The 16,895-nt window shown below is 42.7% G+C and overlaps 2 protein-coding genes across 4 annotated transcripts; one reads left to right on the top strand and one right to left on the bottom strand.

The window, feature by feature from the left end:
- The first annotated feature begins 1,193 nt into the window (after window positions 1-1,193).
- LOC118287555 (leucine-rich repeat, immunoglobulin-like domain and transmembrane domain-containing protein 2) lies at window positions 1,194-4,276 on the top strand. The gene is made up of 3 exons (XM_035612857.2): window positions 1,194-1,307; window positions 1,518-2,299; window positions 2,513-4,276. The coding sequence occupies exons 1-3, from the start codon at window positions 1,198-1,200 to the stop codon at window positions 3,298-3,300; spliced, it is 1,680 nt and encodes a 559-aa protein (XP_035468750.2). The 5' UTR covers window positions 1,194-1,197; the 3' UTR covers window positions 3,301-4,276.
- Window positions 4,277-4,635: 359 nt separating this feature from the next.
- On the bottom strand, window positions 4,636-16,561 carry LOC118287553 (cadherin-related family member 1). Of its 3 annotated transcripts, none has more exons than XM_035612853.2 (18): window positions 16,003-16,561; window positions 15,752-15,754; window positions 15,512-15,607; window positions 14,796-14,941; window positions 14,659-14,709; window positions 14,283-14,372; window positions 14,073-14,159; window positions 13,237-13,353; window positions 12,409-12,552; window positions 12,251-12,329; window positions 12,024-12,124; window positions 11,739-11,942; window positions 11,055-11,207; window positions 10,191-10,355; window positions 9,530-9,597; window positions 8,408-8,636; window positions 8,051-8,305; window positions 4,636-6,392 (listed from the first exon to the last, which is right to left on the bottom strand). In XM_035612853.2, exons 1-18 carry the CDS (start codon window positions 16,061-16,063, stop codon window positions 5,850-5,852), a joined length of 2,592 nt encoding a protein of 863 aa, XP_035468746.2. In that variant the 5' UTR covers window positions 16,064-16,561; the 3' UTR covers window positions 4,636-5,849. The 3 variants fall into 3 exon arrangements, with proteins under 3 accessions (XP_035468746.2, XP_035468747.2, XP_035468748.2); XM_035612855.2 differs by having other exon boundaries at window positions 6,252-7,284; XM_035612854.2 differs by lacking the exon at window positions 15,752-15,754.
- Between the last annotated feature and the right edge of the window lie 334 nt (window positions 16,562-16,895).

Below are 16,895 nucleotides of genomic sequence, written 5' to 3'. Positions count from 1 at the left end.
ATGTACTCTATAAAATAAATATTTTTTATATTGACAAATGTTTATTGCCTTTTTTCTCGTGTATCAGAATATATTTTTGATCATCAATCATTTACTTTTTTGAGTTTATTAGCCATGCTAGTAATAGATTTAGATAGATAGATAAAAAAAAAGAAGTTGTCGTGTGATGTTCACTTTAGTCTGCTATGACAACGAACCCTTAACGCTAACCTGGTTGAATTAAACAGCAATCAAATGCTTTCCAGGAGACGTGACAATATGCAATATACAATATTCACTGATGATGATTTAGAATTTGATGAAACTCTCTAGGACCTGGCAAACACACGTAGAGACTGACTCATCCCCATGTATGTCTGCAGATGACAAACCTAAATCAACTTCAGGGCGTTGATTGTTTTGTCCTTTAGTGAAACATGCATCTGGTATTGACGCAGATTATACCATTATAAAACATTTTAAAAAGCTGTTGGGCAAATGTCTTGAATCAATATGTAAGGCGGGCAGATGGACAATAAGGAATCCTCAAATTGAATATTCCATCATAGCTGGGAGGTCCGAGGCATCTGGTTATTATTTTTGACTGAGAATGTGTGCATGTGGAAAAGCTTGGCCGATAAAGGATAAAAAAAAAAGTGTGCTACAGAGTTAAACTAGGAGCTGTTTTCACACTTTGCTTTACGTGTTGATTCAGCCTTTATCAACCTGAGAGAAAACCAGTGTGCAGATTATCGAGGTCAGGTTACAGGCCCTCTTCAGACATCTGTCTCTCCGCAGCCCTCCCTCTCTGCGATGCTAAGCCTGACGGGCTTCGGCTCACTTAATACAGATAGGCCTCCTGTCATGTCAGTGCCTGCACTTTGGTGGGGGGGGGACAAATAAATTTGATTCGACTGATTCAAAAGCATTTCAGGGTCATACCTGAAAGTAGAACAAGTACGGTCAAACAAAACTCACAGAGTCGGGATTGGACAACATTTGTGGAGACGTTTGTTTTCAATGCTCCTAAGCAGATCAGTCAATAGTTTCAATAGACGAAGTGGACCGTCGCTATAAATACATCTTCCGTTGTGTCTCAAATGTCATTTGGTGTCTTAAGTGTTACGTCAAGGAGGCTTAAGGTAATAGGCTTTCGTCCACACAGGCCATGGGCATGTCCTGCTCTCACCGGCCTATTTCACATGCTCCTCCAGGAATATGGATGCCTTTTATGTCACATTACGTATCGCTTTGGTGTTTTTTCTCATCCCCCCTGGATCATCAACTTGTCTGCCCGGCTGCTCCTGCACAGATGATAACTTGGGAAGGTACGTTACCACTGAAACTATACAGGTTGGTAGGTTATGTGTTAGTTTGGACATGGGTGTAGTCTTAGATTCAAACGGCTAACCAACTTGTTGTAAACTCTGACAAACACAATCCATAGATTTAATGCAAATGCTCTATGACAGTTAGATCAAACCTACTCTTTCCTTTCGGCGTATCTTGTCTAAACATATCCCGTCTTACCATCCTAGGTCTTTGCTATGTATGGAAACCTCCATGGGACAAATCCCAGAGGACATACCACATGATTTCTCTAAAATCCGAATTGAAAACTGCCACCTGACCGAGTTACCGCAAGGGTCTTTCTCTAAAGTTAGTGCCTTGGAGTTCCTCTGGCTGAATTTCAATGAGATCACCCTGATGAGCATTAAAAGCCTCGAGGGGCTCGCCAGGCTGACGGAGCTGAGGCTACAAGGGAACAAGCTGACTTCAGTCCCGTGGACAGCATTTCAGGACACGCCGAAACTCAAGATTTTGGACCTGAAGCACAATCGACTGGACGTCCTACCTGAGCACGCTCTGAGACACTTACCCGTCCTGACCTATTTAGATTTATCCTTCAATCAGCTTAGTATCATATCTAAAGACGTCTTCATCAATTGGCCTCTGTACCAAGCAGCAGACAAAGCATGGGGGAAAGAAGGGCTCGTCTCCAACGTGGTGTTGGCGCTGCATGACAACCCCTGGATGTGCGACTGTCGCCTCAAAGGCTTCGTGGAATTCGTCCGGACGATCAGTGCTCCCATCATTCTGATGAACTCTTATCTGACGTGCTCGGGTCCCGCCTCCAAGGCTGACAAGTTTTTCCACGAGATCCAGTTAAAAACCTGCATGAAGCCGGTGGCCTCTGCCCCGGAGGCTAACATCACTTTACCTCTCGGAGCAAATGCAACGCTCACATGCTTAGTCAAGGCCAGACCGGGCCCAACCATCCAGTGGATGTACAGTCTGAAGATTAAAAGAGGATTTGCTGGTAAGATGTATTTTTTTTTATTACTGCCATCCATTAAACTGTTGTTAACCTGCTGTGGGAGCACTTAGTGAGGTACATCTTGAACCTTCAGGCTGCATCTGCTTTTTGAAAAGATGTGGCAGCAATGTCCTTTTTATAAAAATGACCTTACATTGTCTTTATCAGATGTTAACACGATGCAGTACAATTCAATGTTGGGTTTTCTCCTCACAGCAACTGAGACGCACATAGATGAAGAGACTGTCACCTCCCGGCTGGTCATCCCCTCTCTTCACCTGGCAGACGGAGGTCTGTACACCTGCATGGCCAACAACTTCATCGGCAACTCCTCCGCGAGCATCATGGTCAACATCCCCTCCTTCAACTCATCCGCTCCTCAACCTCCGCCTGTGCCCATGTTGTCGTCTGACGAAAACGCCCACATTGACATCCGCATCGCCAAGCAGACGGTGTACGGTATCACCCTCGAGTGGTATGCAGTGACGGACAACCCGGCGGAGACCTGGTTCACCATCCGCTTCGGCAAATACGATTCAGCAAAAAAGGAGACGATCTACATCAGCCCCGGCATCAACAGCTACTCGGTCAGCGACCTGCTTCCTGTCACCAAATACGAGGTGTGCGTGTCGCTGAAGAACCATCCGCCGAGGGACGGCCAGTGCATCGTGTTTGTGACAGGAAGTGACATCAGTGAGCTGGAGCAAAGAGAGAGGCTCATCCACATTATCGTCATTGTGTGCGCCATGGTGCTGGCAGTGCCGGCAGGGATGTACGCCTGCACCACGGACGCCAGGTTCAGCTGTGGGGAGCGCTGCATGAATCTGTGGAAGAAGCGCAGGCGGTACGGACAGAACCTGCAGGGGACCGAAAGGCAGGGCACCTTCGACAGCCTGCAGGCGAACAGCGAGGAAGGCCTGTGCAAGGACTCCGAGGAAAAGCCGATGAAGAGGGGGGAGGCTGAGGAAAGGCCCAAAGGAGGAAGTGCAGCTGATCTGTACTAGAAGCAAAGTCCAGAACTGTGTATGAATGTGTACCTGAGAGTGTAGCTCCAGTTTGTGAATATCATGTATTGGCATTCAATTTCATTCACAGAGGGACTCATCAGATTTTCTGGCAAACCTCAAAAGTCAGTTTACCAAAACAAAGCAGTAGGTTTTGTTAAGTCATCTACCAGGAATGTCAGATGTTTTAGAAAATCTAAAATAACTCAGAGGTAATGGTTATACACGACAGACACAAGCTACATAGAGTAGAAAGACTTCCTGTAAATAGTTTATAATAATTTATAATAATTTCAATTTCTGATCATTTCAAATATCGATTACAAGCTCAAAATGGAGAGGCCTTTCTTCCTTATAAGGAGAGTTTATTATTATTGTTATTATTATTATTATGTGTGTTAATGTGTTTGTACAGAAGGTTTGCCCTAAAATGCATTCGATATCTTTGAGTCACTTTTGTTTTCTAATGTTTTGATACTGACTACGGAGACATGCACTCCTAAAGTACAAAAAATGTAAATAATCAACGCTGTATGTTTTTCATTGTCGTTAACTTCACCAAACTGAATTGTTGTAAAAGCTGATTGTATTTAAGATTATGCTTATGGATTTATGTTGAAGAAAATAAGCGTATTTTGTTTACTTTTTCCTTTTTTTTTTACGTACTCCAGATTTCCCGTCTTGTAATGGAATGAAACGATGTATGACATGGATTAAACGGAAGCCAAAGACGAATGCTGAGACACTCTGGTTTTTCAGCACAATCACCCAGAGGATTTTCTTACATAAGCGGTATTTTCCCGTGCATTTATACATACACTCGTAAGCAGATTAAAGTGATTTTCCATCTGAATCCTAGTCAGCAGGACATGATATTTCCATTTAATGACACCGTCTGTACATCCGTTGTACGGGCACGTAAACAGAGAGTGTGCGTAACATTTGGTTTTGTCATTATATTCAGGTCATTCTGTTATTAGCCTACAAGTCATTATATAATCAAGTTTTTTCTTAATCAAGTAAATTAATAAATGAAAAAATATATGTGAAATGTATGTATGATTTTTTTTACATGATTTTGAGCAGCGGTGAAAGAGGTAACTTACGTAGCGATACAGTTACTTCATACTTACTTATCATTATTTATTTATTCATTTTTGTTTACATCCACCAAAAACACTGCACAAGTCTCTCCCCTCTTGTATTTTAATCAAACTATGCTAAATAAACTTAAAAACAAACCGATAAAATATTGTAAATAAAACGTAGTTTTACAAATGTAGCCTCATGGAGAAATTGGAGCACAGACCAAATTATTTTCAAATATTTATTCAAAATCAAGACGGTACAAAGACGGTACAAATATATTACTTTATAGGACCAGGCAATCGTAATTTATAGTTAATAAGATACATTTATATATGTATAGTTTATAGTTTATCTCAACTTATTTAAGATAGCTCTGTAAGTTAAGATATAGTCTGATAGATATTTCTTACAGCGATTGAACTGCATTTGCCTACAATTGAAGGCATTGGAGTATAACATGGAAAGAAACTGTGTGTGTGTGTGGACCCTAAATGTTCGACACAGATTCTATATTTAAATAATATGTCTATATAAAGAAAGTTATATACATAGCAATCTGAGCTTGGGACGACTTTTTTTTTTAACCAACAATATCCCATTTTTACATTTGTACGTCTTATTATTTACTGCTGCAAGATTTAACCTTTGAAATGTTCATATTTTGTCATATACTGTATGTGCAGCCAAAATAATGAATATAATAGAGCACTGTATCTTGACATCGGACCCGTGTAAATTTATATAAAAGCATTTTTCTATAGTCAAAAGTCAAATAAATAAATAAAAGCAACTCAACTGTTTCTCTGAAAACCTACAGTGGCACATTGTAATCATATACAAAAGAGCAATTTCTCAGCTTTCAAGCGGCTGATTGAACACAGTAAAAATATGAATAAACAGGTCCTTTAGCACTTTATAATGAGCAGTGTTTTTCATGACCGTGTCATTCAGCTGCATGCTCCACTGAGCAGGAAGATTTATTTTATTTTTTTATCATTTATTGAGAAAATTCCTACCTTTGTGTTGAAAAGTGTAAATAATAACACTTTTAAGGAAGTTATGCAACGTATGTGTACACAGTAAGTCTAAGTAATCCTCCACCTGGGTACAGTAGAGCTTCTTACTGTTAAGATAATGTAATCCTCCTCAAAATGGCAGCGTCGTGAACTATCCACGACTGCACCCGCCGGCAGTCTCCAGCTCTCTCCTCTCTCCGCCTACAGGCCAGGTCAGCTGAGGATTCACTAGATTCCACTTGTTTCATATCTCATATTAAGACAAATATCTGTACACCTTTCTGTCTTAGCCTTATTCCGTTAAATCATGAACGATCTAGAAGAAGGCCCACCCTACCAGGTCATCACACGAGCTTTCAGATGAGAACTCTTGGACAGCAGATGAGCTAAGAGCAGTGGAGTCGTCAGAGAACGGACCGGGCAACCTTAAACAAGACGTTTAAGTTAATAATAACCTTGGTTGTTCTCATTGATTTTCTGCTCCAGCTTCATTTTCAGCTCCGACACTAACGCAGAGCTCATGTTTCCCTCTTTCCGCCGATTCGATTTGACTTTCTTTGAGCCTTTGGAGGCCAGAGCACCAGATATGGTCGGGACTGCCCAGGGCCTCTCACTGGGCCGTGCGGTAGACGGGGGTGGAGGGGGCAGACAGGGAGCACTAGGGGGTGCGGGCTTTGTCCGGGGGCTGCTGTTGTCCCGCTGGTGCCTGCCCTCCGCGTCGCCGATGAGGAACTTGTCTGCGGGGTTGTTGAATTTGATGCCGGGCATCTGGAAGGTCCAGGTCTGCCGGTCCCTGGGTCGCCTCTTGATGATGCGACGCACCGGAAGGATCCTGTTGGACTTTGAGTTGCGCATGTACATAGCCGTAGAGATCAAGACAGTCACCCCTACCAACGCGCTAATGATAACAGTGACCATGCCTAGAGCTCTCATGGGATTGTCCCTACTTTTCATTAAAAAGGCCGCCATAGGCCCCTTGAGAGGAGTCTGTGAAAGAGCACAAATCAAATAGTTTACATCAAGTCCGAGGGACCGACTCCAGGTGTTCACGCAGCAATTGTTCGAAAGCGTGCAAGCATGAGAGACGGATGAGCAAAGCACCGACAGAGGAGGGCCGAACAACACGTCTAGCAACAACAATGAAACATTTCACATCCACACACAGTCAGGCAGACAGTCAGTCGTTCCTCTGTCCTACAGCACAGGACTGCTGATGCCAAGCTAAGATGGAAGCACGACACTACAGTGGTTGGTGGGGATGCGTCTGGCAGTGCAGTGCATGAGAATTTTGGCATGTTACTGATGAGGAGCAAGAACGACGACTGGTCAAGAGACCAAAACACGAATGACGTGAAGGTTCGCATAAGAAAAATAGAGATTGAGTGAACAAATGACAAGTAAAAGGCTCCATCGTCCTCATTTAGCCAAATAGTCTGAGTCATCCTCTAAATATTCTGGTATTGTAAAAATCCAAATTATATTATGAGGAAAAATACAGAATTTATAATGTTTTCCAATAAAAAAAAGATTACAAAAATAAAAAACGGAAAATAGAAAAAAGAAATTATATGATATTATTCCCTCTAATGTGCTCCAGTACTCTTTTACAGACAAAACCAGTAGAAAAATAAAATCTGTTCAAAGGTTATGAATGAATGATGGTTCACGTGTCGGTTATTTCTCACTTGACTCTGCGGATCACTTTGATATAGTTACTCTCAGGGTTGATTCTGGACTTTTTCACGGCATTACAGTACAGGATTGTGGATATGCAGATTGTTAGTAAAACGAGGGAAGTGACAATGCTGACACAAATTCCAAAAATGTACAGCGGACGCTTGCTGAGGCCCATGAAGTATGAAATAATTCGCCCTTTGATCTGAAAAGCACGATACACAACACAGAAACAAAACCAAAAATAAAATGAAAACACTGACTCACTCACTCTTCTCATTATGAAGAGTGAAGGAATGAAATACAGAGTGAAAAACATGGATAAATGTAAATGACTGAAAACTTTAAAGGATAAGGAATTCTTTCATCGAAATTAAGTCAACCAAAACCAGAATTTATTTATCCTACTAACAAATATTGTTTAATCTACACCAAAGCCCTGTTACCTATTCCTCAATAAATAAAGTTGTTGAATCTTGAATTACATGAATACTTATTAATGGATTACCAACATTTTTAATTGTGTTACTACTAAACAGAAAGAGGTGGAGACCAAAACAGAGCTAAAATCTGAGTGAACATTGTACTGACATTTATCTGGTGGGTAGATACACAACTCCAGATGAATGCTTACGATGCTCCACGTCCTCTGAATGTTTATAAAATGTTAGGTTAGCACTGCTACGGTGATATGATGTTGTAGGATGAATTCATTTCTGGATTTGTTCACTTTGTGGACCTCGTTGATAATAATATAAGCATTAAAATGACCACCACAATCCTTTAAAGAACATGAGGTAAATTAAATGTGACCGGCTGAAACATGGATGCTGAATTAGCAGCTGCGTAGCATGACAATAACGCTATATGATCATATGTTAAACTGCTTGAATCTACAGCTCAGGCCTTGGAGTAGAAAGCGCTGCGAGCGTTGCTGCGAGCGTTGCTGCGAGAGACGGAGCAGGTCTTACCGCCTCGGTGATGTCGATGTTGACCACGGCGGTCGTGCTGAAAGACGGAGAACCTCGGTCCCGGGCCTGGACCACCAGGGACCACTTGCAGTCCTTCTGCTTGGTGATGTTCTGCACGATCTCCATGGACTTGATGTACGACTTCAGCTGGATCTCCCCTGTGTCGGCGTTGATGTCAAAGGCGTTGTCCGGATCGGCCGTCATGATGGAGTACTCGATGACGTTGTTTGGAGACTCCGCGTCTTCATCCACTGCCTGTAGGAAGTAGCAGGATAACACGGAACAGCAATCATTTATCGCACGAAAACAAAGACAGCACTTGTTAGTAGAATAATTCATGTATATGATGTACAGTACCTCTACTCTGACCGGTGTCCCAATGATCAAGGTCTTCTCCAGGTGTTTGTGATCGAATGCAGGAGGGTGGTCGTTCATGTCCAGGACAGTGATGAAGACTTCGGCCAAACTGTACTTCCCCTCCGAGTCCTCCGCCTTGACGTAGAAGTTGTATTTGGACCTGAGCTCCGCGTCCAGGCTGGTCCACGGCTGCGTGGAGATGAGGCCGGACGACGGGTGGATGGAAAACCTGCAGGTTTCGGAGCGGGGTCAGATGGCGAATGCGTCACAACCACAGCCGTCCATTCTGTTGTTAGCACGTCCCACCGAAAACCAGGTGTTTTCTAAGATGGGCGTCGCAATAACCGGCAATAATTCAATATAATCAGCAATAATTCAAGTGATATTGACATCATATACTGTCAATCTCCACATGACTCACTTTCCTAATAGTTCACTCTGAAAAACAGACTGTCATTCGTTATCACAGGGAGCACGTTGTAAAATGGTTAAGAAGATAATGTATGTGACTTAAAGGCAGACAGTACTGTAAAACAGATGATCATTTTTTTGAGGTTTGTACTCTCAGAGTACTTTCTTGTTCAATGTCGGGCTGACTTACATTTTGTTCTTTTTTCCCCCGCTTCCCACTGTGAAAATTCACAAGTTGCATCGTGTCTGTTAACTTTCGCACAATTAACTCAGGCCGCTGCCTGCAGACGGGTATAAATTCTCACTTTTTCCCTCCTCTGCACGCTGCCTTGCTTTTCAAAGCTGCCGTCGTTTCTGTGGCTCCAGCTGTCACACTGCATGTTAATTGGCTCTCCCTATGTGAGACGGGCCAGGCTGTCTATTTTTAACCATCCAATCCAATTAGGAGATTAGCCGGCATCTTGCAGCCATTTTAGAGCGAGCTGTTTGTGCAGCAGAGGGGCCACTCAAACTGGTTCCCTGCTTACCTCCTCCATCAAAGAGACAGAGATGAATCAAGACTTGTGTCCCGTTGGCCGAGTTCACCAAACAACCTGAACCTCGGAGCGGTCGTCAGTCGCCGCATGAAAATAAATCTCATCCGACGAAATGTGTTTTGTGTAAGAGAAAGAGTTCAGTATCGGTAAGAGAATTTTGTTTTTTAAAACTTACAAATCCGATCCTGATCCATAAATTGTGTATTTGACTTCACCCCAAGGCCCAGAATCTGGATCATTTGCCTGGAGGAAGAAAAAAAAAACACGACAGAGATTAGAAGCAGAATACTTATAGCTCATACAAATACAAAAATATTTGCCAACCTGTTAAATTTAAGAAAATATAGTTATACTGGACCCAAAAGACCTCAAACAAGGTGTCTCAGATGAGACGTATTTCACCGGAGCTGATTGAGGACAATCGGTCGGGGTCTTAATCTCATGTGAGGTGGGTTTTAAGTGTCTCCCTTTTGTGATTAGGGACGGAGGCGTAGGTCAGCGTGATTAACCTTGGGGCAAAATGAAGCTTTTTACTCACACACTCTTGGACGTATTGGGCTGCAGTCGAGACAAACATGCCAATATTTATATTATTGATACCCCACCCTGGGGCACAACAGAAAGCATATGCCAAAATGTCACATTGAGATATTAATTTAATGAGGAACAAAAAAACAAAAAAAACAAAGCTGGGGAGCACTGAGCTTAATTGTCTGGCGACAAACCTGCTTTCACTTAATGAACTCCACCGCGTAATACCCATTTATTGGAGGACTGATGGATTATATAATCTCTTTGTTCAGGCTAGAGACAGAGTTTAATCAAGATTGACTTACTGTTACAGACACAATGCTGGAGCCTCCGGGGGAGTTCTCAGGGACCCTGGCGATGTAATACTCGTATGTGAATTTGGGGATGTTGTCGTTTTTGTCCAGCAGGTTGATCACGATGTCGGCGGTCGCACTGAACCGCTCGGGGGTGTCGATCTCCACAGCCAGCAGCTGCAGACGGACATGCAAATACATCTCTGTAGAAACGCTTGACCAATTGCTTGATAAGTTTATCGATAAACTACATTAGGAGTCCATAGCCACGCTAGAGGTGAGGCTTTAATGCTCTGTGTAAAATGACTGTCACATATTGAATTTTGTTTTCTAGTATTTTGTTGTTGCATTAAAATAAATGTAAATTAATTAAACGGCCAGCAACTAGTTACGACATGAGAAATGAATGGGTTCGTTGATTGTTATGGTGACATCATACATTTCCAAAGTAATTAGTCATAAACCAAAGTATTGGTCAAATTAAAACTTTGATGTTACATTGCTAATGTCAACCTGCTGGTGGAACTAGAGCAAAAGTTAATGGCTCACCAAAGTCAACAGGATTCATCCTCTGCGGACCATGAATGACTGTCCAAAATTTAACAACATTCAATTCAAATGTTTTTTGAGATATTTTAGTTTGGAGCAAAGTGGCAGGCAAACCGACCACCTAGCCATCTCTTGAGCATTTATCGACAGCAATTCTCTCGACACAACAACAAATATCTCTGGGTATTGGTTGTTGGTCAGAGACAAAAGGAAGTGTAATCAATGATGGGCTCTAAGGAAAGCATATAAAAAATATAAACAACATACAAGGAAAACGCTTAGGTGTAGCCTGAGATCAAATATTGCTGTCGCTGTCATGAGACTGACCTTAAAAGACAGAGTTTGTCCTTTTTCATAGTCGATGCCAGACGTGTCTTCCACAATGATGGTCACCTGCGCTTCGTTGAGAACTGTCTGGGGGACCACTCTCAGCACTCGGCTCGGCCCCACGAGCCTCAGTTTGAATTTAGCGTTTGCTCCCTGCAGAGAAACGTAAACAGCGGAACGTGGGAACTGTGAACCGCTGAAGTGAAGAAGAGTGTGTGGCTGCCAAGAACATCAACGAAACTGAAGGTTCATCAGACTCGAGGTGACTTCGGCAAATGTGGATGGATTAGGGAAGAAAAAAACAACAACTGGCAGATGATGTTACATGAGTCATGGAGGCAGGGTGGCGAGAATAAACGTGATGGCATAATGAGCAACATTTCCATCTTGAATTAATGATTCTTTTTTTCTGATTGTGTTGCATAACTGCTCGTATTTAAAGACTCGTTGGCAGATATTTATGCAGCGTTGCAGTCAGAGGCATTAGTGCACCTGTCCACAGGGGAACAAGGCAACATGCATTTGAAATGCACTCCTATTCTGTTTATTAGAGCACCAGCTTTTGTCAAAATGGTTGGCAAGCATTCAGCACATCCCTCTGAGTCTTAAATGAATGTCTTTCTAAATGACAGGAAGGAATCAAAGGCTCACTGAGACCAGAGTGAAACTTGGGAATAAACCGACCTGATCGGAGTCGTTGACTGTGATCTTAAAGCCCCGGAGGATCTCCCCGGCAGGTGGATGCTCATACATGGTAACTTCAAACTTGCTCTGTGGACCGTTTTCCCCATAAAAGGTCGGAGGGTGGTTGTTGAGATCCACCACGCGGACCGTCACCATGGTGATGTCATAGTCCAGCAGCTGATCATTTGGTCGAACCTCAGACGCCTGCGTTCAAAATACTACCATCAGCGCGACAAGCAAATCAACGTACACTGTGTGAGATGATAGTGTGGAAAAAAACATCACCTTGACTTTGATTTCATACAATTCATTTCTCAGCAGAGACGGAAAGGTTGTCAGGGTGATGCATCCGCTGGTGCCATTTATGTCAAAGACACCGTCACTGCCTGGAAGGTGACGACAGAATTGCTGTGAATGCGTTTGCAGACTGATCGTGATATGGAAAAGAGAAAAGCGAGAAAATACACAAGACAGCTCAAACTGTGGTTAAATTCTTCATGTATGGTTCTTACCGTCCATGATGGAATACCGTATGGGGTTGGGATTGCCTTGATCTCCATCTTTAGCATATACTGTGAATATTTCAGATCCCTGGAAGAGAAATATAGGACTTTATGTAAACGAAATCCATCAGCGTCGGTGCTGTGCAGAGAAAAGGATGAGCACTTACAGGAACCGAGACTTCGTAGACGTAGCCAAAGTACGGGGTTCCTACGAAAGATGGCGGCATGTCCTGGGCATCAATCACGTTCACCGTTATGGTGGCCGTGGCGGTCAAAACCTGATGCTTCCCCTTGTACTTTCCTCCTCCATCCTGAGGAAAAACAAAAATGCAGGGAAGAAAGCAGACTAAGCATTTTATAATGTTCATAGAAAACATTGAGCTGATACTTTTACCCAAAGCAATTTATGTTGGAATCACGATTTAATTTACTTTCTACATTTTACATTTTTACAACTAAATGTTGATTTAAGGTTTCCAATGGCTCAGAGCGACCAAATGTCTTGGTTGAAACAGTTTGATGAGGATGGTTTCTGCTGACTAGCTGAACACTATCAAAAAATTTGAAAATTAAAAATCAAATCAAATATTTTTATTTTTTTAAACTGGGCCTATTTTATCCGGCACATTGGTATGACGTCTAGCTGTCTATGTATATGATTTGACCTAGATATATTTTATCACAGCTTTAAGTTCTCAGTATCTGATTTGTTTTTTACCAGGAATCATTGGAGACAGGTTTAAGTGGCAGTGTGTTAGTCTACAGACACAAAGAACTGAGGTACACTTCAGATTAGTCCCTGTCGAGTCCCTGGCAACAACACTGTCCGTCTACTTCATGTGTAATGATGATGGAGGAAACGGTGTTGGGAGGCTGTGATTGAACTTTTAACGACCTCGGGCCATCAACAGACACTAGACTATCTAGTGTGACTGGTGACTGTGTGTTTAACCCTCGGTCAACCCTGAACCCAGAGCACAACAGTGACTTCTCACCTTTGCAACCACAGTCACAAAATGTGTTGGCGTGGTCTCATAGTCCAGAGTCTCGCCCGGTTTGACTCGAAGGATCCCGCTGTTCCCGTCGATGGTGAACTTGGCAAATGGGGAGGCCTAAAAAAAAAATATGTAGGAAGTCATTGAGTCAGCAGTGTTTACAGTATTCACTTCAACCTTGACATTTTTCAACACACCTCCATCAGGACACTTTTGTCTCATGTCTCACTCGTGCGCTGTCAGCTGTTGGCCCGCACCAAAACCTAAGCCCCTATTAAACTTTCAATGCCTTGCTCAAATGTAATTGAAATATAATCCACTAAAGGTAACACCATTGCGACACTGCTCTGTCGCAAGAGATTAATCTTGCCCCTCCACACAATATCCCATCATGGGAATGCCCTTTTCCTCCCTGCACATGGAAGCACGGCTCTCATGATGTACAGTATTTTGACCTTCGAACCCCTGCATGTTCAGGCCATAACAAGCCAGTTAACAGTATCCCTATGAGGATAATAAGGCTAGAGTAACGACAGATGCAGTAAGGGAAACTAATGAATTACATTTTCTTTGTCAATAAATGATTGGAAAAATTTGGTTCTTGTTATAATACAAATCAGATGTGATGTAATATTTTCACATGAGCTTCCAAAAAACCAATTTATAGATATGAAGCACCAGGATTAAGTGCTTAGAGTTCAACACGAAGCCTCCAACGTGTTCCTAAAATTTAGACTCAGCCTCGGGACAACAATACTGAGCAGCCGTGGGAAGCATTGTTTTGATTCTGTGTCAGAGATTTCTCATCGAGCACAACAACGGAGCTGGAAAGTTACCTGTAGATAATACGAGACGCTGCCCCCCGAGCCCATGTCCTTATCCACTGCTTGGACTCTGTAGATGCTACTTCCTGCAGCGGTGTCCTGGTAAAGAGACAAGAGATCTTATGACTCTGAAAACAAACTTTATTCTGAGTGACAATCATTTGTTTGACGTGGTTGTTTATAGGGGATTCGGTGTAGGTGTATTTGTTTGATGTACTGTACCTCTGGGATATTAATGATGAAAGGCAGGTTTTGAAATTCAGGGTGTTCATCATTGGCATCGGTCACAAACACCCTCACCGTCTCAACAACCTGGAAACAAGAACAAAATGAAAAATAACTGCACAATGTGGAATTGATGTCAAGGCTGTGTCCCTTTCTTTAATAATTAACTGAATGTGGCCAGAAAGAGGTTATTTAAATAAATAAATGTTATTTATTTAAAATGTGTGTCCTGTTGCTTGTTTTCATTCTGTCACTGCCTATTTTATTTTTGTTTTATTTCACAATTACCATGTAGCCACGACTGTAAAATCTATGCAGTGACACGTCAGTGCATACATAAATACATCATATACAGTAAATGGTATGAACTTACTTTATTTCGACCGTCCGTTATGCTCACAAGCACAGAGATTTCATCTTGTTTCTACCGAGAAAAAGGGTAAAATGTCACTTTTGATGCCAGTGGTGACAGATTTCTGAAGCAGGAGCGTCAGTCTCCATCGGTCTCACCTCTCTGTCGAGCTCCTGAGTCAGAGTCACGTTTCCAGATTTGGGTTCCACCCTAAAATATACTTTGGAGCCCTTTTCAAAAGTCAGACCATATCGCACCGGGTCGCCCTCTGGGTCTGTGCCATTCAGCACGTAGATCTGTGAACCTGCGTGGGAACAAATGACAAAGAGACACAGTAGTGTCAAAAAACATTCAGAACGTGACATTACTATGTCCATCATAATCATCATATCATAAAAATGATAAACATTATTTATACATCACTTTTCAAAACCCAACTACAAAATGCTTTACATGGTTGAAACAGATTAGATCAGGGAATGAAATACTAAAGAAATAAACCAATAAAACACAGCAAAAACAATATCAATAAAAATGATAAAACAGACAATGCATGTTGGTAATAAAGATGTCACTGATTCTGCATTGTCTTTGTTTCATTCCTCTGCGTTTCTCCTTCGGTGTGAATGGTACGTTTGACGATCAGGTCTGATGAGACACCGCCCATGTTGTTTTCCTCCCGTAAGTCTTGATGTACGTCACAATCCAAGAGGTATTACAGTGATTAGCTGGAGCCTCATACCTGACTGTGATCATTTCATTGTAATACACAACGCCCTTAGAAATAAAAAACCTTGAACCCGGACTGACGTTCATCTCTCCACTGGACCCACACAGTTGTTAAAGTCATCATTGCACTGCACGTGACACTCACCAACTGGTGTGTCCTCGGAGATGCTGAACAAGGCCATGTTCCCGCTTGTACTGCCGGGTCCATCGTCGTAAAAGTATGGAGCATAGTCTGATTGCCCTTTGAAACAAATGAACATAAACAAGTTATCCGAGTAGAGGAGGCACAACTGAATTTACTGTACAAACATTAGGAATAAATCAAATAGACTGGTTTGTGTTTGCTTCTGTTTCTAAGGAAATTGTAATCAAAGGTCGCACTCACTTGCTAAAAAAGTACAGGAACCGAAAGCAGGGAGAAGGGGGAGGAGGGGGGTGGACACGAAAAAATATATATAATATTTGGATTTAGGTCTCTACTGTCAAAATACAAACAAACACACACAACCACACATTTAAATATGGAGTACAAGCAGCAAGGAGGGTCTACGCTAAGGTGGACATGTGCTAGAGGATTAACCAGATAAGAGCCAGGCAAGAAGTCTGAACCAACAGACGAAGAAAAGCAGAGCCTACCCAAGGTGAAGTGAAGCAGGAGGAGAAACAGTAAAGCGTGCGTTTTCTTTTCTTTCTTCATCCTGCTGGGGAGCTGAGGCTTGGCTGGCTCATGTGGAAGGCGGTGGTGGAGGGAAGAAGCGAGGCGGCGGGTGTGTCGCGTCGTGCCCTTCTGGAAGGCGTCTCGGCAGCTCAGGAGGAAGAGGCTGGGACGGCTTCTCAGGCACTAATCCAGTGACGCACCCCTTCTCCTCAGACTGCTCTCACTCCGGCTGCTCGCGAAGAACTACGCGTGGAGGGAGCTCAGGTTTCACGCGGTGCGGTGTGATCATCACACCTCTCGCACACACGACAATTAGGCACTACACATATGATTAAATTAGAGACTTACAACACTTCTTTAGGCCTCAAGGAGGTGTTGGGCGTCAGTGACGCTCTCAGTATTATATGAAATGCACTCATGATTACGAACTGGGAACATTGCACCGACATCCTCTGTATGCGTGTGCTGCACATCTCGTTTTTGGAGAGACACGTGGCACATTTGGCTCCTCATGCTGGTGTTTTAAATGGTTTTCACAACACACACTAGTCACCAGCCTGAGCTCCACTTGTGGATCTCTGACGGACTTAGAGCCAAGAGGCTTTAGCCTTCGTAGTCCACCTTCCCCGGGGAAACCCAGTGACGTGTCGATCACTGCATCTTCAGAAGACACAACATGTTACTCGACGGTTAGTTGAAGAAAGATTCAAGCTGCAAGCCCACATCACCTTTCTGGTCCAGATCAATGTAAGTATGTCATGGTACACATGATGTTAGCCATAAGCACTGTCTAAAATTATAAGATATTCTCCAAATTTGAGAGTACAACCCCTAACCCCCCCAAAAGAGAAAAAGCACTCTCTGAAGGCCA

This window comes from Scophthalmus maximus, chromosome 16 (assembly GCF_022379125.1).
Source record: "Scophthalmus maximus strain ysfricsl-2021 chromosome 16, ASM2237912v1, whole genome shotgun sequence".
Lineage (NCBI taxonomy): Eukaryota > Metazoa > Chordata > Actinopteri > Pleuronectiformes > Scophthalmidae > Scophthalmus > Scophthalmus maximus.
Note: the sequence above shows the minus strand (reverse complement) of the source record. Positions and strands in the feature narration are given on the sequence as shown.

What these genes read in the sequence shown, in the direction of transcription:
- LOC118287555 (XM_035612857.2), top strand. Translation starts at nt 1,198, where the DNA reads ATGGATGCCTTTTATGTCACATTACGTATCGCTTTGGTGTTTTTTCTC. An exon ending in ACAGATGATAACTTGGGAAG is followed by an intron (nt 1,308 to 1,517) that starts GTACGTTACCAC and finishes TTACCATCCTAG; the next exon opens with GTCTTTGCTATGTATGGAAA. An exon ending in GATTAAAAGAGGATTTGCTG is followed by an intron (nt 2,300 to 2,512) that starts GTAAGATGTATT and finishes TTCTCCTCACAG; the next exon opens with CAACTGAGACGCACATAGAT.
- LOC118287553 (XM_035612853.2), bottom strand. Translation starts at nt 16,063, where the DNA reads ATGAAGAAAGAAAAGAAAACGCACGCTTTACTGTTTCTCCTCCTGCTT. An exon ending in TTGTGACTGTGGTTGCAAAG is followed by an intron (nt 12,553 to 13,236) that starts GTGAGAAGTCAC and finishes GTTTTTCCTCAG; the next exon opens with GATGGAGGAGGAAAGTACAA. An exon ending in GACAAACTCTGTCTTTTAAG is followed by an intron (nt 10,356 to 11,054) that starts GTCAGTCTCATG and finishes GTCCGTCTGCAG; the next exon opens with CTGCTGGCTGTGGAGATCGA.